The 22725-nt window shown below is 43.9% G+C and overlaps 1 protein-coding gene across 1 annotated transcript in view; it reads left to right on the forward strand.

The window, feature by feature from the left end:
• LOC148526460 (telomerase protein component 1-like) overlaps positions 1-22725 on the forward strand; it is a 134125-nt gene that overhangs the window by 19600 nt on the left and 91800 nt on the right. The window contains 11 exon segments of the mRNA XM_088469892.1: positions 717-851; positions 1028-1189; positions 4037-4201; positions 8191-8262; positions 8387-8511; positions 9645-9663; positions 9666-9799; positions 9890-10004; positions 10106-10196; positions 15376-15550; positions 15638-15851. Coding sequence (XP_088326018.1) covers positions 717-851; positions 1028-1189; positions 4037-4201; positions 8191-8262; positions 8387-8511; positions 9645-9663; positions 9666-9799; positions 9890-10004; positions 10106-10196; positions 15376-15550; positions 15638-15851 — 1407 coding nt within the window.

Here is a 22725-nt window from a genome sequence, read left to right on the forward strand (position 1 = left end):
AGTGGTCTATAAAATCATATTTCACCAGGCTAGCAGCATTTGGTGGGATTTTTTTTAAAATCCTGGATACAATATGAACAGGGGGGAGGGGGTGACCCATGGAATTATGGGAGCACAGGGCACAGATTTGTTGGTAAGGGGGAATAAATCACATTGGAGAACAGAGATCAGTTGGTAGAAATTTCAGGAGTTTATGAAAACACAACCATTATTCTAAAAATGTTGCATTGGATAATGTGCATGCTGTTATCCGAGAACTGTATAGTGTCACTCCAAAAATACTGTTCTACTTGTCATAACGTTTGATTGGGATGATAGAGAGACAAAGTGGGCTTGGTGTGATTTAAATGTATTGTGGACTAAAATTCAACAGAGGTGTAGTGGATGTACAGTAATAACAGAACCCCATGATCAGATTCCTCTTCGCATTACCCTTTCTTTCATTTGCAGACATTGGAGATGTTGCCCATAGCAACCAATGAGATTCTACAAATCATTTATATAGCACCTTCTAGAAGATAATAGCTAGAATCTGACTGGTTGCTATGAGCAACATCTCCACTTCTAAAAACCTGCACTTTAGTAAATTTACCCCTAATGCTTTTTGATTAATAAGAGTAACTATTTTAATGTATTTTCTAAAGGAAAGAAAGCAATGATGAGAAATGTTGTCATAATTTGTTTCAGCTAATCTAGTTCTTCTGTATATGTTGCAGATGGCTTTAGTTTCTGCTGTTTGCTGCTCACTGGTGAATTCACCTAAGTTTTCAGATTCTGCAGACGTGACCCGTGCTGACATTCTGTCTTTGTGTAGAGACATAGCCGATTTGGATCCAGAGTTTATACTAAAGGTGAAATTACTAATTTTAGTATTTACTGAGCTTGAGAAAGACATTTTAAAAACTATAAGAAAGTAACAATTCCTGATAACTGGATTATAACTGTTCAGTTTACTTCTTGCTCTTCTCATATCTTGGGATAACTGTAGTTTACGGACTTTCCTATTGTAACTATATGTCCTCTGCAGGTTGCTCTTTACACTCGCCAGGAGCTCAATATTCGCAGCACTGCAAATTTCCTACTCGCATTGTCTGCGCTACTGCCTGCTTGTCGTCCTCACCTACGCAGGTACCTGTGCCCTTCTGTCCAGCTACCAAGTGACTGGATGGAGGTACCACGGTTTTATCAGGTAAGCGCTTAACAAGAAAATCTGGGTTCGTTATGTCTGAGCTGAGTGCGCCCATATTTCAAGAAATCCGTTGTTCATGGGGGTCAAGGCTTTTGACTTAAATATAAATACATTTATAATAATGTGACATTCAGCAAGTGACCGCTCTACATGTCTGTTCTGAGACTGACCTAAAGTGCAGCCCCCCCTCCCCCAGTAAGAGCAACACTCTAATTATAGCTTATGGGGAATTCCTGTAATTAACAATCTTAAAGATGATAAGCAAATTATTTTCAGAATTCAAAGTAATACATATATCATTCTTTCTATACTTCAATAAATGTCAGAATTCATAAATAAATCTTAAGCTGGGTACACACTGGAGCGATGTGTACCCAGACGATATGGCGGCGGTACACGCCAGCACGATGGAAAGATCCCTCGTTCCGTCCTCTGTTACTACACCACATGCGATATCGTCCGATTGGCCATGCCGCCAGGCTCTCCGCCCGCACTGTGGAGATGCGCACGGCATCTATAAGTGGGACAGTAGGGAGGTATGTAATGGGGGCTAGGTGTTTTTGTTTTCTTTTAAAACATTTCAGGACTGATGCAAAGTTGATCGCAACTCTCTGTTTTGCCGATAGATTTGACATGTTCTTGCTTTGTGCAATAAAACTAACTGTGATCTAAAGTTATACATAACTCGCACATATCTCCACTTGTGGCTGAAGAGACGTAACTGGGATCTCGCACATAGGTTCAGAGAGGGCATGTAGACGGAACTGGAGCTATGCAGAGTTGTGTACACACGAAAACATTCCTGTTTGCTAATGGATAGGCCTGGTGCAAGTGTGCAGTATTAATGATGACAGCTATGAAGCCAAGCATATAGTTAAGGACGGTACAGTTGCATAGAGAAGTACAACTCCGCCTACAGGCAAATATCTGTATAATTCTCTGTGCTGTTGTAATAACGACAGACTTGTGTTCAATTCTGCTTTGGCTTTTCATGTTTGTGTGTGTTGCTGAGCCTGATTAAAGTTAATTTATTTTCAGAAGTAAGAGTTTAGACTCTTTCTAACGTAACCCCATAGGCTGGATTCTCTGCAGTTTTGACCCCAAAATTTAAAATGATAATATTAAATGCAAAACACTTTTTAAGATTCAGGCGCTAATTGAAATAATTAAATAATTTGTGCAATAACCCTTTAAATCCTAAATAGCAGATACTTTGTGTGCTTGTGGAGGCACTGTAAATATTTTCAAAGCCGGAAAACAACACTAAATAAATATATAATGTCTGCACTGATATTATTTGGAGTCTGGTATATAAAAATAAGACAGACGTATTCCAATATAAATTGAATAAATATCAGTAATTTATTAATACTTATAGTAGCAACCAGTTAAAAAATCCATATATAATAACATTAAGTATGTTACATAGAAAACACTAATTAAAATTGCTGTGCAAAATTCTGTGTAATGCACTTCTATATAGGTGGAAAATCATGTCCCGCTTGTCTTGTATATGTGCACTACCTATGCATGAGATTTTTTTCCGGTATTACCTGGTGCAGATCGCTTCTTTCTCCAGGTGAGTGGACGATGAGTGTGTATCAAATAGTGCCAACCTCTGTATTATATAATTGAATTGAGCAGTCCACCGTGGGAAGGAGATCTCTGGCTCTCATGAGCTACAGGGATTCACATCCACGGCTGTACAGCCAGCCACAGTCTCCATCTCCGCTGAATGGTAAGCACTTCTTTTAAGGATCAACCAGCCTCTTCCACATGCTGGATAGTTTGGTCAAAGACTGCTGGAATTATACCGTCGCTGAGCACTGTATTAATATTATTTATTTATATGGCGCCACAAATGTTCCGCAGCGCCTTACAAAGTACATAAACAAGTTGTAGTCAAGCGACTTAAAGAACAATACACTACAGGACCAGGACATGGATAATATACATTGCTACATTAGTGACCATAACACTCAGATAAGCAACAGAGCATAAGCAACCAAGTGTTAGGTGCCCTAGTGGGGAGTAAGAAGTAGATGACACTAAAGTAGGGAGAAGCACAAGATGGTAGAGGGCCCTGCTCGTAAGAGCTTACATTCTATTACACCTATATGACAGTCTGCTCAATTCAATGATATAATACAGAGGACGGCACTATTTGATATACACTCATTGTCCATTCACCTGGAGAAAGAAGCGATCTGCGCCGGGTAATACCGGAAAAAATCTTAGGCATAGGTAGTGCACATATACTGTATATGACAAGCGTGACATTATTGATTTTCCACCTATATAGATGTGCATTACACAGAATTTTGCACAGCAATTTGTTTTAATTAATGTGTTTTCTATGTAACATTTTCATTGTTATTATATATGAATTTTCCAACCCTTTGCTACTTATAAGTATTAATAAATTACCGATATTTATGTACTTTATATTGGAATACTTGTGTCTAATTTTTCCATACCGGACTCCAAATAATATTAGTGCAGAAACTTATATATTTGTTTAAATGCAACATGCCTAGTTTTGCATTTATTTTTATTGCTATTTAAAAGTTGGGGTCAAAACAGCCTATGTCAGTGACTAAAGACTTGTGAATTGAAGCTAATCCTACCTTTTTTTTTTCAAAAAAATTATTCTACGTATATAATACAGTTGTATGTCAAATATACAAAAAAAAAGCATACATGCCCCTGTAATTGTCTGAAATAAATATGTATTGTAGGAATTTATTCATTAAAGTATCTGTCCAGACAAATTGTGGCAAGACATGAAGTCTCCATTACATAGTGGGCAGGTTTATAGTGTTTTATTATGTTCTGTTTACCTTGCAGAGTCTAGCAGGAACAGGAGATAAACTGGCTCCACTGCCATCCTGTCTCCGTACAGCAATGACCCTCAAGTTCAAACAGTTTAGTGAATATCAACTGGCGAAATACAATACTCGTAGACAGCGTGGAAAACATGCTTCCCAGAAAAAGAGAGAGAAGAAAGTCAGAGTAAGATTATTTGTATACAATGTGTCTTATTGCCTCTTTTATCTATTTGTAAATATTCTTTCTTTTTTATTCCTTCATCAGGGAACACTGGATTTCGATGGGTATAGAGTGAGGTGATAGGTAGCTTGGGTACTTGTCATCCCTGACTGAGAGAGCTTGAAGTTGGCTGCAGAGATGCTGCAATTTGCACCTTTTTGTGCCAGCAGCCCATCAGCACCATGGGCTCTCCGCAGGAAGTCACCTGGTCAAAGTTTCTGTAGGTAGTCTTAAACAAATATGGGCCCAGATGAAGGCGCCTCTTAAATGGAGTGTAGTTCAATGTTTAAATCCACTGAGGTACTAAAAATATTGAAACTGGGAGTCTTCTTTTTAGAACTCCATGGACTCTCTTTCCCTCCCAGACGTGGATAATATGAAAAAGAGGGGATAAAAAAGAAAAAGAACAATCTTGTGTAAAATCGTTGCAATGTGTGCGGGTAAGTAAACACTCTATTAGTCCCACACCATCAAAAGGAGAAGGACAGATGTGAGATAAAATATAGGACTAATAAAGACCTTAGAATGTGGTACGATGTGTTTTTAAATAACATGTATCCCACCGCCCAGTGTAATAGAGTGATAAAAGGGGACGTACCCCACTCACTCTCGTATAGGTGTATTCAAATAAATAAAGGTTTCTTTGTCAGCCAGCGTACCATACTCACAGAGCAGATATATATTCTCCTCCTATCAAGGTATCTTTAAAGAATCCCTCAGCAATGATCAGAATGAATAAAAAAATGTAAGTATTTATTCAATAACAAGTCCAAGCATGATAATATCTCATAATAAAAACCAAAAGAAACCCAATTATCCTTGGTTCCCCAAACAAAAAATGTAGATGCAAGATGTTACAAAAATTCAAATAACTTTTGGCTGACAAAGAAACCTTTATTTATTTGAATACACCTATACCAGAGTGAGTGAGGTACGTCCCCTTTTATCACTCTATTACACTGGGCGGTGGGATACAAGTTATTTAAATACACATCGTACCACATTCTAAGGTCTTTATTAGTCCTATATTTTATCTCGCATCTGTCCATCTCCTTTTGGTGGTGTGGGACTAAGAGTGTCTACTTACCCGCACACATTGGAATGATTTTACACAAGATTGTTCTTTCTCTTTTTTTTTTCCCCTCATTTTCATATTATCCTCGTCTGAGAGAGAAAGGAGGAGTCTATGGAGTTCTAAAAAGAAGACTCCCAGTTTCAAGATTTTTAGTACTTCAGTGGATTTAAACTTTGAAATACTCTCCATTTAAGAAGTGCCTTCATCTGAGTTCCATATTTGTTTAAGATTTCCATTGATGGGGTGGTAGGTGACATTCAGGAACTCATTGAGGAGGGTGGCATTTAATTGCGCAGAAGTTTGGACTATTTTTTTTATTTTTCTGTAAGTAGTCACTGGGATCCCTGCGGACCCTGCTGCTCTTCCTGGAGAGTGGAGTCGGGAATTAGCAGTGGTACAGCCCTTGCTACATCTCCTTCACGGGGTGGCTAAAGCGGTTTTCCTTTATGATTACCATCCTGCTGTGCTTGTTCTCTTGGTGGAGTAACCATTCCTATAGAACTCCCACCGGGTGTGGTTTCAACTTGGCAAACCCACCAGAGTAGACATAATGGCTAAGTCAGCAAGCAGCAGCTCCTTCTCCTCTTGCAGGGTAGGAGTGATGTGGTAAATTTTGGTCTTTCTGTGGAGCTTCTCTTTAGCCTTTGTCTGCTGCAGCTGTCCTATCCCTCATTTCTTTTGTCTAAGAACCAATGCATGCTTGAGGCTCTTTAAGGGACTGTGTAAATAAATGTTTGCTACATCCAGATGTCACTCTAAATTGCTTCATGTTCAGTACAGGATGGGACTGCTGGTCATGTAAGGCAGATGACCAGCAGTCCCAATCACCTGCGAGTGCACCAAATGAGGTGATGGCCTAGGCTATTGCGGAGCTCACACAGGTCTCCTTTGTTCTCTCCATTAGATTTGTGGAAAGCTACATTGCCCTTAAGCCTCTGACCAGCCCCCTTTGTCCTCCACCTGATGACCCAACACCTGACGGGCAGAGCTGAGTCTCCTTTTTCTTTTTTTGTTAGATTGTTTGAGTCTTCTAGCCCATACTCAGGAGACATTAGACGTTTTTCTGTCCATGACGGCAGATGCTAAAGATTAGGGACAGCAATTAATATGAGATTCTGGACACTTAGCTGTTTAAATGGGAAAATAAACTAATAGTTCCTTTTCCACCTTCCATTGAGTTGGAGGACCAAAGCATGCACTAAACCTGATAGAAGAATTTTGTCGTCCTGAAGACTGTAGTACCTCTCTCCTCTCTCTAGTGTATTTGAAAAGTGGGAGTTCCCGGCTAAGGTAGATACTCAAATAGCTTGCTTCTCTAAGATTGCTTTTCTAAAATGACCACCACACGAATTCTGAAAACTGCTACTTTATGGGATAGCATAATTGTAGCAGAGGCCTGCATTAGACTCCGTTTAGCTTCAGCTTTTGTCATTAAGGCACAATTGTCTAAATATATGGATTCTGAGAGACCAAAATCGGATTTGCTAAGGCTAGTTCAGCACGTTTGTGATGCCTCTCAGTATATGGGGAATTTGCTGTTGATAATGAGTCTGGTCAGTCTCAATACGCCATGCACTCTAACTTCATACTTGGGTGGTGGACCTTTAAGTTCAAGTGGATTCTGGAGTGACTTTCATATTCTGGTGAGGTTCTGTTCAGTCCTGAACTGGATAAGATTATTTTCCAGGCTACAGTGGGAAAAAGTAACTTTATCCATATCAGGATCCAAGGATCCTAGATTTTGCTACAGGAAGACTAGGAGTCAGACCTTCAAGAATGAGTACTCTTCTCCCCACGGAGGTCTGGAGAGATGTAAACAGGCTTGGCCAGCTAGACCGTTCCAATGCGCTCTGACAAACAGTCAGTATCCAGGTGGGCCACATGCCCATCATACTATCTGCTGGGTGGCCTTCTCCTACTCTTTTGGTACCAGTTGTTTTATTCCAACACAGACACCTGGAAGTGAGGCATCATAAGTCAGGGATACGTTCTAGTTCTCCTTAAGCTCCTGGAGTCAAATCAAAATGTTTTGCCCTGAGGGAAGTCATTCAGTCCTTTTTTTCTTCAAGAGTAGTCACTCCATCATGTAACAGCAGAAAAGTTTGGGTTTTTACTTCAGTTTCTTTCTGGTGCAGAAACTGGAATGTTTTGTCTTACTCTGCCAAAAATCAATATACATCTTGTTGTGGACGGGTACATCCTTGAGTCCTTGAGGGTTCATGGTGTCTATGGGGGAGATGTACTAAGCTCTGGAAAGTGATGAACTAACAGCAACTAAGCTCCTGTCATGTTACAGGCTGTGTTTGAAAAATGACAGGAGCTGATTGGTTGGTAGTTTATCACTCTCCAATTTATCACTTTCCAGAACTTAGTACATCTTCCCCTATTGAACATTAAGGACCCGTACTTGCATGTTTTAGTCTGTGAATGATACCAGTCCCCCCTCAGATTTAACTTTGTTTCGGGCTGTTCCCTTCTTGTAAACCCAGGGTGTTCACAAAGATTAAGATTATGTCTGACCTTTTCAGTTCCAGGAGAGTAACAGTACTCCCTTAGTAATAGAATAATGTTCCAATAAAGGCATATTTTGCTACAGATTCATGTTTTGGAGACAGCCTGGACTCTGAAAACTAAAAGTTGTTGTAAGGGGATTAAGAATTGATGTCCATAGAACCCAGAACCTGCGCAGGACGGATGACGTGTTGTTTTTTCTACAATGTCAACAGGAGAGTCTGGCCAGCTTCCGAACTGTCTATAGTCAGGTGGTAATTTGACAGGTTAACCAGATTGGTGGCAGCAAGGCATGATGGTTGTTGTATATTTGTACAGTGCAATCTCTCAGGTTGGCCTATTTTAAATTTGTTTTTGTTTTGTTCAGACTTGCAGAGCTGTGAGTTTTAGAAGAACTTTAAGAAATGTGGAGCCTTCAATAAAGATTCTACAAAAAGAGGTGAGATCTTCCTCTATACAGATACAGTATATATGCACTGTTAGTTTATTTAAAGTTAAGATCTTCTATTTTAAAGTGAACTTTGTTCTGTGATATCCCTGTTTTGTAAATATTCTCCCCACAGTTTGATTCTTCCACTTCTGCTACCATTGGCAAGAAGACAATAGACAAGTTCTCCATGAAGAGTTTGATTCAAAGATTACATATATCTAAGCCAGCAAATCATGTTATGAGTCTCCTTGGCTGCAGGTCATAATTCTTCTTCTATTTTCTCTGTACCTCTTTCTGTCTCTGTCTCTCTCTTTCTGTCTCTGTCTCTCTCTCTCTTTCTGTCTCTCTCTCTCTCTCTCTTTCTGTCTCTCTCTCTCTCTTTCTGTCTCTCTCTCTCTCTCTTTCTGTCTCTCTCTCTCTCTCTTTCTGTCTCTCTCTCTCTTTCTGTCTCTCTCTCTTTCTGTCTCTCTCTCTCTCTTTCTGTCTCTCTCTCTCTCTTTCTGTCTCTCTCTTTCTGTCTCTCTCTCTCTTTCTGTCTCTCTCTCTCTTTCTGTCTCTCTCTCTCTCTTTCTGTCTCTCTCTTTCTGTCTCTCTCTCTCTCTTTCTGTCTCTCTCTCTCTTTCTGTCTCTCTCTCTCTCTTTCTGTCTCTCTCTCTCTCTTTCTGTCTCTCTCTCTCTCTTTCTGTCTCTCTCTCTCTCTTTCTGTCTCTCTCTCTCTCTTTCTGTCTCTCTCTCTCTCTCTTTCTGTCTCTCTCTCTCTCTCTTTCTGTCTCTCTCTCTCTCTCTTTCTGTCTCTCTCTCTCTCTCTTTCTGTCCTCTCTCTCTCTCTCTTTCTGTCTCTCTCTCTCTCTCTTTCTGTCTCTCTCTCTCCTCTCTTTCTGTCTCTCTCTCTCTCTCTCCTCTCTCTCCCTCCTCCTTCTCTCTCTCTCTCTCTCTCCCTCTCCTTCTCTCTCTCTCTCCTTCTCTCTCTCTCTCCTTCTCTCTCACTCTCTCTCTCTCTCTCTCTCTCTCTCTCCTCTCTCTCTCCCTCTCTCTCTCTCTCTCTCTCTCTCTCTCTCCTTCTCTCTCTCTCCTCTCTCTCTCTCCTCTCCTTCTCTCTCTCTCTCTCTCCCTCTCCTTCTCTCTCTCTCTCTCCTTCTCTCTCTCTCTCTCTCTCTCTCTCCTTCTCTCTCTCCCTCTCCTTCTCTCTCTCTCTCTCTCTCTCCCTCTCTCCCTCTCCTTCTCTCTCTCTCTCTCTCTCTCCCTCTCCTTCTCTCTCTCTCTCTCTCTCTCTCTCTCTCTCTCTCTCTCTCTCTCTCTCTCTCCTTCTCTTTCTCTCTCTTTCTGTCTCTCTCTCTTCCCCTTCATTCCACTTTTCAGTTGAACATATCACTTCTATTTTCATGACCTAGGTATCCCAAAGACCTGCGTTTCCTTTTCCCGTAGTTGGTCTAGAGGGTCCTTGGCAATCCCATCTGTCAGGCCATAGAATGAAACTGAAGCAGCCAGAGACTTGGGAGAGGGAATTGAGCCAGAAAGGCAACACAGGCCCTGTGTGGGAAGAGTTTGCTTGGTGAGTCACTTTATGTTTGGGGACAGGAATTGTCACGATTGACCACTATGTTATGGACTTCTATGTTCTATTTCTTCTTTGTCACGTAGACAACCATAAAGTTCCTTTCATGGCTTTACTAAGGAATCTGAGGAATTTGATCAGAGCAGGTATTAGTGAGAAACATCACAGGGAAGTGAATGCTCGTTTGTCCAACAAGGTATTTTACATGACATTTCAGATTTGACTCAATTGCTTTTGATCAATGGTTTTGTGTATTACTTGACTTATATTATAAACTACATATTATTGTTTTCCTAGAGCGCGGTTATCAAAAGCCGACTCTTCCCATTTCGTTTTCTTTCTGCTTACAAAGTAATTCACGATCTAGAGTCTGAGCGGCAGAAAACAGGTCAGTCATATCTCCTACATGGGGTGGACTATAGCTACCTATTATGAAGCTTTACTCTTGGCATGATCTGAATGTGTTTATTATTTAAAAATTAGAATCGCCAGGACAAGCATTTATGCTTTCTTAACTTATTAATCTTGGTTGTGATATTACACAGTGTGCGGCCTCAAAACAGCTCTTGTGCCAGATATGTTTGATTAAATCACTAGAATGCTGTTGGCCTGTGTGTGTTTTATTTCTCCATCAACACTAGCAGACTGCTGTTAATCCAGAATTGTTCCAGATGCTTGGCCTGAGAGCCAAACTGATGGACAACTTCTAATTTCTTCACCCATGGGTATACAGTAATCTGGTTGCTTGGCTGTAAGGGGGCGATATACACAGAAGTACTGTTGCCTCAGTAGGGTGCGCAATTTCCATGTGTACCTATAGATGTGTACTTGAAGTGCGCAGTCGAACATTACGCCCGCACTTCCTGGAGAATTGAATATGTTCCTTGGATTGAGTAGCAGATTGTGATCAACTTTAGACATCTTGCACCCCCATCAATTTTCCCATCTCCTTCTGTTTATTACTCATTTACTACAGTAGAGCTTGCTAGTTTCCAGCCTGCATAGACAGACACAAACCCCTTTCCTGTCCTAAACACTGTTGCTTCCTTTTCTGTTTTTTTTTTTTTTTTTTACTGGTGCTTGATAAGGGATAAAACTGGAGGACCTGGATGAAACCAACACAAACACCGGGAGAACATTCAGCCTCTCAAAATTAATGCCATGGTCTAAATTTAACATATATCCGCAAAGATGTGACGCAGCAATACTGACCACTGTGTCACCATGTACTTATGTCCTTGACGTCAACCACATATACTATGGCTGTCTGGGGTGTGGTTGTTTTTTTTTTTTTTGCTTTGGCACTTCCAGACAGGGAGGGCTACATGGCTGATGGTAATTTGGAAGCCATTGCAGTGGCCGGAGTGACATATAGGAACAGCATTAAATTAAAACAGAGTACAGCGGTTACTGTGCTAAGGACATTTTTGGCACTGCTTAGGTTGCAAAGGCACCCTACAGAGGGGCAGAGTAATTACTGAAACCATTGCTAAATAACAGTCATGACAAAGCTGGTACATTTGGTGAACCACTAAGTCTGTGTCCTCTGTTCTCTTTCCCTTTAAGGCACACTTTGTGCTTAAACCACATCAAAGAAAGAGAGGTCTTAATGGCAGTGCACCAAGGACTGTAATTGCTATTAAAATAATATGCTTTATTTTTGATTAACTATATTCTGTGTTACTGAGACTTGGGCTTTATTTAAGAAAAATATTATTTAAACATTTTTCAAGAGATAGTTGTGTTAGAAAAATAGAATATAGTGAGTTTAAAAAGACAAATCTATGTTTCATCCACAATCAGTCCTCAGTGGATTGCAAAGATATGTTAATTTTAAATACAGTAAGTGTTATTTGTAAGTGTACACATTTACACAGAGTAAATCATCCTAAATAGGATATCAAAATTCCTAAATAGGATATCAAAATTGGGGCATTATGTAACCTGAATTCTTCACTTTCATATTTAGGGGTCAATGCTAACGCCGGTAACGGTCTAGCACCTCGCACCCTTTGCGGCCCGCCCCGAGCCCGAATTTGCTGAACTTTGCTCTGAGACCTATGGGGCTGTGAGCAAAATTTCAGCGAAGCCGTGTTGCCGTAAGGTGCGCCCATTGCCGCGATGACTCGCACTGGCGAGATCATCGCGGCTACTAGGATGGACCCCTTAATGTTAATAATTGTATTGCCTCCTAATGAATCTGTTTGTTTGCTTTTCTGTGTACACTCTAGTCCAGTGGTTCCCAAACTCTTTCCTCAAGACCCCACACAGTTCACGTTTTCCAAGTTACCCAGCAGGTGCACAGGTGTATTCATTATTCACTGACACATTTTAAAAGATCCACAGATGGAGCTAATTATTCCACTTGTGATTCTGTGAGGGGACCTGGAAAACGTACTGTTTGCGGTCCTGAGGATCAAGTTTGAGAACCTGTGCTCCAGTCTATAACCTATATTGAGTGTGGTAACTATGGTCTAAATAGACAGTGTTCTCTTCACTGTATCAAGTTACAAAGTAACAGAGATATAGACACAATATTTTCTATAGCTTAGATCTAATCAAACCGTGTTCTATTTACAATATTAGGTTGCAAAGTAACGTAGATATAAACACAATGTTTCAAATTGTGTCCTAATTTGAAACATTGTGTTTATATCTACGTTACTTTGCAACCTAATATTGTAAAGCGAACACTGTTTAATTAGAGCTAAGCTATTGAAAATATTGTGTCTGAATCTCTTACTTTGGGGTCCATTCATTATCGCTAAACTTCTACAAAAGCAGGTGAAGATTTACATTTTCACCTACTTTTGTAGAAATTGAGGATCAAGGCTTCATTATAAAGGTAATGCAGGAGATATCACTGATATCTCCTGCTTACCTTTCAGCCCCAATCTGGCTGATTATAAAATTTTCGTAACTTGGCTGTGGAATCATTCGCCATCTTCAGATGGCGTTTGCTTCCGGTCCCACGTTCCTTACCTGTGGGAAGGAGTCACTGGTTGCAAAGAGGACCCACGTTCCTTCCCTATGGGATGAAGTCCCCGGTTGCGAAGAGGGATCCTTTAGGATCCCTCCGCCCATGTCCAGGGTTTTGTGCGCCTGCATGACGTCTCTGCGGAGCAATGGTGAATTGATATGGTGAATATGTATCCATTGTTGCTCCTTGCAATGAGTTGGTTACATAATTAGTGGGGGCCGTCTGGCTGGTTTACTCCAGCCAAGACTAAAATAAGTCTTGGGAGGCACTAGCCTTTACTTAAATACACAAAATAATGATTTAGAATTTTCTGTGTCATCCTTGAAAGCTGAGCACTAGGAATTGGAATAGTTTTGTCCGCTAGGTGGAATTTGCCATTTTTCCATATCCTCTATAGGTAACAGATGAAGTATCTGCAATCTGTATTTAGCCTGTCATTTATGTTCAGGCCTGGTCCAGGCATTGTAGAGTAGAAGGGAAAGAAAGCAGCTTATTTTTCTTCCTTTTATACTGCATATTGCCAGAATCCCCTTACTCGTCACTGCTGAACAACTGGTAAAAAATAATCTACCCCGTGCTGTCTTGCAAGCTACACCCAAGCTGATACCTCCTGTGGCATCGTTAAGGTATCTGTTGACCACTAGTTTAATGCACTTGGACACTTGGGATCATTCACTGAAAGGCAATAAAGTAAAGATACACAGAACCAAGCATATTTGTGCCATATATCTCCACTTAGTCCCCTATGCAATTCCATCCCAGTTAAGACTCCTACAAACTAGACGATGTGTGTTGTGAGCGATATTGATGAAAGATTTCCCTTGAATTTGCTGGAGTGCAGGACAAACGATATTGGGTGTTCACACTAAACTACGTCGTTAACCATATCGTTCAGTCACGTCATCCTGCCACATACATTAACAGGCACCCTCTGAGGATATCATCAGATTGGCCTGCATGTTTGCACGACAGCAAACATCATTAACGACCCACGGGAGCGCGCATCTTTGGTCGTTTGGTGCATACACACTGGACGATATGAATGGTATATAGTTGAACGATATCGTTATCGTTCACTTTGATCGTCCAGTGCAGTGGTCTCCAACGTTAATTGGGGTGTGAGCTACTTTAGAAAAGTGAAACCTGAAGAGCTACTAAAATTGTAGAAAAAAAAATCTGGCTAATAATCGAACAATTGAGGGTAATTTTAATAAAAAAAAAAAAAAAATGCATTTAATTATTAGTGATATTATTGTAGTTTATAATTAAATATTAAGCACAGGCACCTTGCACTGTTAATTACCGGCTCCAAGGAGGTACATGCAGTAGAGGAGCAAAAGATATGGGGCTGCTGTGTGATTGTCCGGCAGGGCTGGGCAGGAGTCACTCGCTCCGCCGTAGCGTAGACGCTGTGGGTGGAACCACGGTGAAGCACGTCAGGTGATTGCTGTGGAGGCTGCGGCAATCACCTGACGTGCAGCCCTGTGGCTCCACCAATGACGTTGATGCACACGTCAGAGGTCACTTCGTCTTACTTGACTGGGTAGTACTGCAGCTAGGTGAGCTACTAAAATTAGGACCGTGAGCTATTGGTATTTTGCGAGCTACAGGTTGGAGACCACTGGTCTAGTGTGTATGTGCCCCATTAGAGTTCTTCCCTGAAACTGGGGACACAGATGAGAGCAGATTTTATGGACAGTGTCTGTATAGATGGAATTTCATATGCATAGCTGAAATCTTTCAGAGGAGAGTGTCATTTTGCCGGGGGCAAACACCACCTGCTCTAATAACAGCACTCCTGTAACAACGACTTTCCTACAAGATGGATCCCTTCTGCTCTGCAGTGGCCAGTTCAGGGCAGTCTTTGTTGAGGCTGTCCCATTTGACCTGGCTTCACCAATGGAACTAAGGAGCTGTAAGTCTAGCAGGCCCATGGCCATCCCAGGAACCAATTTTTGACGTTTCCCTGTTCCCCTTCACCGGAGCCAGGAAGGAGGAGGCGCTTTCCTTACCAGTGAGCCCGGTGTGCTGGCATTGCAAGGTGCCTTGTCACTACCTATGCTCATGGTTAAGGGGCCCCTGTAAGATCATCACTTGTTGGAAGTGGAGTGGCAGCACAGGGTAGCTTTGCAACCTTATTCTGTTAGCTCCTGTTCTCAGGAATCCCAGCTCTACCTAAGTCAGTAGGGTCTTCTGCAGCTATTACCTGCTAAAATAGTAATAATAAGGAATGAATTAAGTATTTCATAAAAAGTACATTAAGCTGAAGCCTAATAACACACTGCTGTGTTTGCAATTCCCTCATCCCCTATTCACCACAATGGAGCAGAAATAAATTTCCCATTCATAATCAAATGCATTGTGCTTGGTATCTTAATACATAACAGTTTCATGGAAATGAATGGGACACTTAAGTATGTGTAGTGGAGCTGAGCCTCCTCTGTTTGCTTCTGCCAGCTTGCTTTTCTCAATACTATGATTATTATTTATTGTTATATTTATATGATTGTTTTATTTATTTGTTATTTATAAGATTTTTATTTTATTTCATGTAGTAACAACTAATTCTTGTAACAAACTTGTACAGTGCAGCCATTCCCCTCCAATGCTGATCTTATCAAGCGTATATTTCGGCGACAACGCAAGACCAATCCACAGTTGGCTCGAATTCGTTTCAGTCGGCTTCTGCTGAGAGCATTGTTAAACGTGCCCGCTGTCCATCAGCTGGTGAAAATAGAGAAAAAGGCACTGAGAAAAGCAAGGTGAGCAATCCAAGACAGTCACAAGTTGAGAAAAGTGAATTGAGTTCATGATGATTTTCATCTTTCCTTTGTTAATTTGTGAATCAGGGCAATACAGTTGGATAAAGATGTCCTGCAGAGGTATAAGAAATCTCTGGAGGAAGCTATTCAGATTTCAGCACGACACAACATCCCACCTATACCTGGTCGTACAGTAATCCTCGTCTGTGTATCGTGTTCCATGTATGCATCATGCCATGGAACAGAACAGCTAACTGTTTGTACGGATTCAGATGATAGTGGTAGAAGACAACCACCTTCAGTAAGTCACTTCATCCGTGCACTTCACATGCATCCAAATGCTGAGCCTTTGTTTGATGTCCTGCTCAGTGCACTTGTCAACAGTGAACCTTAGATCCAAGTTTTTAGTGTTTAAACCGTGGCATAAGTACCGTAGGTGTAGGGCCCGGGCTGCCTCCAGGGCCTGCTGCTCCCCCTGCACCCAGTCACACACGGATTGGATCATCGGGAACAAAGGACACGCTGGGCTGACTCAGATGTGCCCCGGCCCCGCACAGGTTTCAGTCTATCATTGGCCTCACTGGCTGTACTAGGGAAGGAGGGGAGGGCTGAATTGAGTGGGGCGTGGTTGCTGCTTTAGACCACCCTCAATGATCAGCTGTTGCCTGGGCAGCGCTAGGCACTGCCATGTGTCCCAGACACTGGTCGAATGTGACCCTACTGACGGCACGGCAGCGTTATGTCATAGGTCACGTTTCGGCATGCTGACCCCAGCTGCCCAGGCCCCAAAGTGATCTACTGACTGAGACTGGAGTTGGGCTATGCGGTGGATGAGCAGCAGTCAGCCAGCAGGTGTGTGCTGAGGGGCTGAGCCTGCAGTACTGGGTATGTTTTTATGTGTGTGTGTGTGTGTGTGTGTGTGTGTGATGGTATCCACTTCATCTTGACACACAATTACTTCTGGTTTGACAACGACTTCTACAGACAGAAGACAGGCACCGCCATGGGGACTAGGTTTGCCCCCAGCTATGCCAACCTCTTCATGAGCAGGTGGGAGGATGAACGGATCTGGTCGGGGCATGGCTGGGGGGAAAGTCTGGTCCTATGGGCCAGGTACATTGACGATATCATCTGTATTTGGAAAGGACCGCACAATACCCTCATGGACTTTTTGACCTACATTAATGACAACGACGGGCATCTCCAATTCACTACACACCATAGTAGGACAGACGTTAATTTTCTAGACTTACAAATTTTCATCGACCAACGACATATCCATACCAAAACATAAAACAAGCCAGTTGACGTCAACAGTTTCATACTTTCCAGCAGTGGTCATCACCCCAATTGGTTACAGAACATACCCATAGGACAGTTCAAACTAAGCCGTAGAAACTGCACCAAACTCAGTGACTACTACGAACAAGGTACCAAAATGAAAGAACAATTCATAGAAAAACACTATGACAGTACAGCACTTCAAAACACCTTCGACAAAATAGGTATGGAAGAAAGAGCACCATTACTTCAATACAAGACAAAAAGTTTAGAGACCCGTACTGAAAATGTTCCATTCATTACACAGTTCAACACCAGTGCCACCAAGATCAAACAAATAATAAGGAAACATTGGAACCTGCTCTTAAAGGACGAAACATTAGCCCCCATACTACCATTGCAACCCAGAGTGATCTATAGAAAGGCACCCAACATCAAAACCATACTAGTCAGCAATCACATACCCCCCACTACAGCCAGACAAACGACCCTAGATAAACAACCCCTCAAAAAAGGATTCTACCATTGTGGCACATGCAGCAACTGCCGCAGCTTAGGACACAGAAGCACCAGACCAACCACCACCTTCATCTCCACACATACAGGAAAAATCTACAACATTCAAGAACACATATCATGCAATACTAGTCACGTGATTTACTTGTTAGAATGTCCATGCAGAATGCAATACATCGGGCGCACCATCACAGACCCCTAAAAACTAGAATGGCCGAACACATGAGAGGAATCAAGAGCCAAGCAGACACACACAATGTTCCCATACACTTCAACGGCAAACATGACAGCTGCACCTCGGGCATGACATTTACGGGCATAAAAGCAATAAGCAAGAATTGGAGAGGAGGAGACATTACAAAGAGACTAAACAAGGAGGAACTCAAATGGATCTTCACTTTACAAACATCCACACCCCATGGGCTCAACATTGATAAAGAGATCAAATCAGTCATTTCTAAATAGCATCACGCGTATTTATTAATGCATCATAATATTACAATATAACAACTTATGTCATCATTAACACCACCTACACCCACCACCGATTGATTCCCACTGTACATACTACCAGCATCAGCACTCTACCACATAATGAGCATTACCAATAAAAAAACGTATTCACCCCATTATCCTGGACCACCCCCCACGAGACGCTCCCCAGATAGATACTACCCACTCACCCTGCTGCACCTAGATCACGTTAGCTCTCACCCCCCACCCCCGGGATACGATCCCCCCACATCCCTGACACCAGTTATAAACCAAAACACGATACTTACCTCACCAGCCACCTACATTCTTTACCTCCCCTTACCCCATCTACTACACACATTTTTGACACTTAACACCAGTTTTGCAATAGACCATTGTCCCATCCGTAAGTACTCCCTCCCGCTGCACACGGAGCCCACATAAACAATACTTCCCTCTCATTTATCACCACATGTACATTCCATAACTCTTATTTAATCGTTAGATGGCCCACACCTATTCCACGGACCACCTACGTCACTAGGTTAATATTAGCTGCACCACATAGTTTATGAATGACTTGGCACATATACATGGATCGTAGGCAACACCTACGCCACTCACTATTGGACCAACATTCACACGTGACCTGTTTTGACCACACATACCCCACCCACCATACATACACGCGTTACCAAGGTAACGCGGCACAACCTACAATCCATGCACGCCACCCACATGAGAATGATCAGCCCCCCCCTGGGTTTGCCCCTCACATAGAAGTCACCACAAATACACACCGCATACACCCACAGTCCCCACTCCCACTTGTCAGAGATACGTCACACAGAAGCCCGAGGTACGCCGGCATGTGACCCACGATTACACACGCCCCCTGTAGCCTTAGCAACGCGCCAATACTAAGTGACGGTGATCACTCGAAGCACAACACGCCCCGTCCTCAACAGGCACGAAATGTTGTGTCACGCCTCCAGCCTGGCCCATCCAATCGCAACGTGCCGCCTTTGACACGCACACCCATTGGCACATGTTCCTCCCGCAGGCCAAACCCGCCCAACCCCACGTGACTATACACGTCACAAGCATTTCACATGCCTATTCAGCACTATCACCACACCCACTGTGACACGCCATTGGCCCACATAACACACGTGACCAGACTCACACCCGGAAGTGGGATCACCCAAGCACGCGGACCTCCGCATCACCCCACCACCATCAAGTAGCTGTGACCATTCACCCTCGTGGCTGCCCGGCCACCTGAATACCCCGCGGGACCGCGGAAGCCAGGAACATCAACAAGCCTGGTATCATGAAATCTACTAACACTGCCATCCACCATGGACCCCTCCCCTCCTACCGGTAGGTAAGTCCACCCCTAAACAGAGCGGGATGCTGCCTACTCAACAGACACCCTGGTCTACAGCCTACACCACACCCCGGTTGCCATAAGTCTGTCGACCAAAGGTCCAGCAGGGGGACGTGCAGGAGTGAGGACCGCACGCCAAGGAGCCCCCTAAAAGGGTCCACCCACCCCCCCAACCGTGGGCCATATCGAGACTATTATCATTCACCTATGTGTATCTACATACGGAACCACCTAGGGAGCATTGTGTCTACCCAATAAATAGGTTTGGATCCAACATCTATTGTCAGTTTTTATTCCATCCACCCACCTACATAATACCACATCCTCTCCACACTCCCTCCCTCCCCCCCCCAAAAAAAAAAACCCCTCCCCACCCTCACATCCCTCCATCACAAACTCTGCACCTACGGTCACATTCTCTCTCATTTAGGAGCACACGTATACCCATCCTCCTCTATCTGAGCTGGCTCAGTCTATCATTGGCCTCACTGGCTGTACTAGGGAAAGAGGGAAGGGCTGAATTGAGTGGGGCGTGGTTGCTGCTTTAGACCACCCACAATGATCAGCTGTTGCCTGGGCAGCGCTAGGCACTGCCAGGTGTCCCAGACACTGGTCGAATGTGACCCTACTGACGGCACGGCAGCGTTATGTCATAGGTCACTTTCGGCATGCTGACCCCAGCTGCCCAGGCCCCAAAGTGATCTAATGACTGAGACTGGAGTTGGGCTATGTGGTGGATGAGCAGCAGTCAGCAGTCAGCCAGCAGGTGTGTGCTGAGGGGCTGAGCCTGCAGTACTGGGTATGTTTTTATGTGTGTGTGTGTGTGTTTTTACCTCTCAGTACCAATAGGTTCTTGCAAGATTGTGCTCTAGGGCCTACAAAGTTCTATTTAAGCCCCTGTGTCTAAATTAATATATTATGTGTCTGTGCCATACACTAGGCATGAGACTTTATCCTAACTTTATTTCTCCTTCATCCACTAGGGGACACTGGAGCTTCATGACAGTGGGGTATAGACGGTGGGTTGAGTTGAGCCTGGCACTTTAAAAATCTACAAGTGTGACTGGCTCCTCCCCCTCTATGCCCCATCAACCCCAGTTTTTAGAATGTGCCCGAGTAGAGCCGGTGCACAGGGGCTGTCTCCAGCCCTTATATTAATTTTTATATAAATGTAAAAGAACCAAAGAGTCAGCAAGAGGACAGGCAGACTGTTAGCTGTGACAGTCTGCCTGCATCGTGGGAGCCGCCAGAGAGGGGACCACACGGCTACTGCAGCCTGTGTCCGGTCACCCTATGGAGGGGAGGCTGCTTTAGGCAGTTAGGAGTCATCAGACTCAGCGGGGCCCGCCACAGCTACCACTGGCTTGTGTCCGGGTCCCCGCTCTCCCCTCACTGCCCAGCGCTCTGGCCGCAGCAGCCCGGTGAGTAGCACACCTCTCCTGACTAGCAGGAGAGGTGAAAATAACGGCTGGGTCTGGTAACAGCGCGCGGCTGTCAGTGCCACGCTGGTGTTGTGATAGAACACCGGCGCTGGCTGTTAGGTAGGCTCGGAGCAGCATTCCTACCTCTGCGTGCCGGTGCTTGTGTAAAAGGCACCGGCACGGTTATCACTGGCGGCGGTCGTGCCGCTGGCCCCCGCTGTCAGTGCGGGGACACAGAGGTGAGAACGTCCCCACTGTATAAGTGTATGCCGCACGCATACAAAGCGGCGGCCATTAGGAGGAGGAGCTTATGGGTCCCTCCTCTTCCTCCTTCACTAGTTTGGCGCGCTCTGAACGGGAGTGGCGCCTCAGAGACACTGAAGGCACTGAGCGGAGGGGGAGAGGAGAAAACTGAGAGCAGTGGACAGCTTCTACAGGGGTCTGTAAATACAGAGGGTGTTTTTAACTGCTTTCTGGTCCTATTGACTGCTCCTCCCTTATATGCCTGTCTGCCCCTGTTACTGAGTTGCATTATTCTTGAAATTCTGCTCCTCCTATACTGCTCTGCCTGCAATTTGAGTAGCATTATTATTGAAATTCTGCCCCTCCCTTATTGCTCTGTCTGCTCCCATACTTGAGTAGCATTATTATTGAAATTCTGCCCCTCCCTTATTGCTCTGTCTGCTCCCATACTTGAGTAGCATTATTATTGTAATTCTGCTTCTCCCTATACTTCTTCTGCATTCCTGAATTGTATGTGGTGCTTGTCTGTGAGTACATGATGACATCCAGGGCAGAAAAAACTGCATCACAAAAGCTGTTTGCCTGCACTAAGTGCAGGAAGAAATTTACCCATGCTCGCTCCGAAGGGTCTTCCCTGTGCGAGACGTGTGAAGCAGACAGTGCTAACACGCAGTCTGTCACTCCCTCCTTCATAAATAGTTTGGCTGGGGTCATGGCGGACCTTTCTTCTGAATTAGCCGCTTCCCGTAGGGAACGGGAGTCTGCCAGAGATCTACCTGGCACATCTCACCCTTCTTTTCTAGCAGAACCAGCGTGGGCTCAGAATTTAGTCCGCTCGGTGAATAGCCTTGCTCAAGCGATGGGTTCTGCGTCTAAAGCTCCTGAAGCTACGGTAAGTTGCTCATCTAAAAAGAGGGCTCTTCCGGCGGTTCTCCAGTCGGATGAGGATTCGGCAGCGGATCACTCGTCTCAGGAGGAAGGGGAGATGCTGGACGAATCAGACGTAGAGACTTACTCACAAGAACCTGAGGCATTGCAAGGTATTGACGCACTCATTCTAGCGGTAAGGGAAGTTCTTAAGATTTCTGGCCAGGAAGCTCCAGAATCGTTAGAAGACTCCTTATTTGCCAGGTCACAGAAGATGGCCGTCACATTCCCTGTTTCTCTCCAGTTGGACGAACAGATGACGGCAGCCTGGCAGAATCCGGACCGTAAATTCCAGATTCCTAAGCGTTTCTTCTCTCTTTACCCATTTCCTGCGGAAAATAGGAAGAGGTGGGAGACCCCGCTACCTGTGGATTCTTCGGTTTCTCGGTTGTCAAAGAAGACCACGTTACCTGTTCCAGGAGCTACTACATTGAAGGAAACCTCAGAGCGGAGATTAGAAACCACTTTGAAATCCATTTATACGGCCGCAGGTGCACTTCTCCGGCCGGCCTTGGTAGGATCTTGGGTCAACAAGGCTGTGGAAAAGTGGGCGGAACAATTGACTGAGGGTCTTAGATCCAGCACTCCGCGGGCAGATCTGATTACCTTGGCAGAACATATTCAGGAGTCTGCTGTATACTTAGGAGACGCCTCCAGAGATATCGGCCAGGTAGGCGCTAGGATTTCTGCTTCGGCGGTCTCTGCTCGCCGGGCACTTTGGCTTCGTGCCTGGCAAGCGGATGCGGAGTCAAAAAGAGCAGTGGAAGCTCTTCCTTTCACAGGCGATATTTTATTTGGTCCAGAGCTGGACAAATGGATCTCGCTGGCCACTGGAGGTAAGAGTACTTTTCTACCTTCATCAGCACCTCCTCCGCGTCGCTCGTTTAGGGGACCTTCCTTTCGAGCATCGGCAAGATTTCAGG

This window comes from Taudactylus pleione, unplaced genomic scaffold (genome assembly GCF_031769625.1).
Source record: "Taudactylus pleione unplaced genomic scaffold, aTauple2 ptg000095l, whole genome shotgun sequence".
NCBI lineage: Eukaryota > Metazoa > Chordata > Amphibia > Anura > Myobatrachidae > Taudactylus > Taudactylus pleione.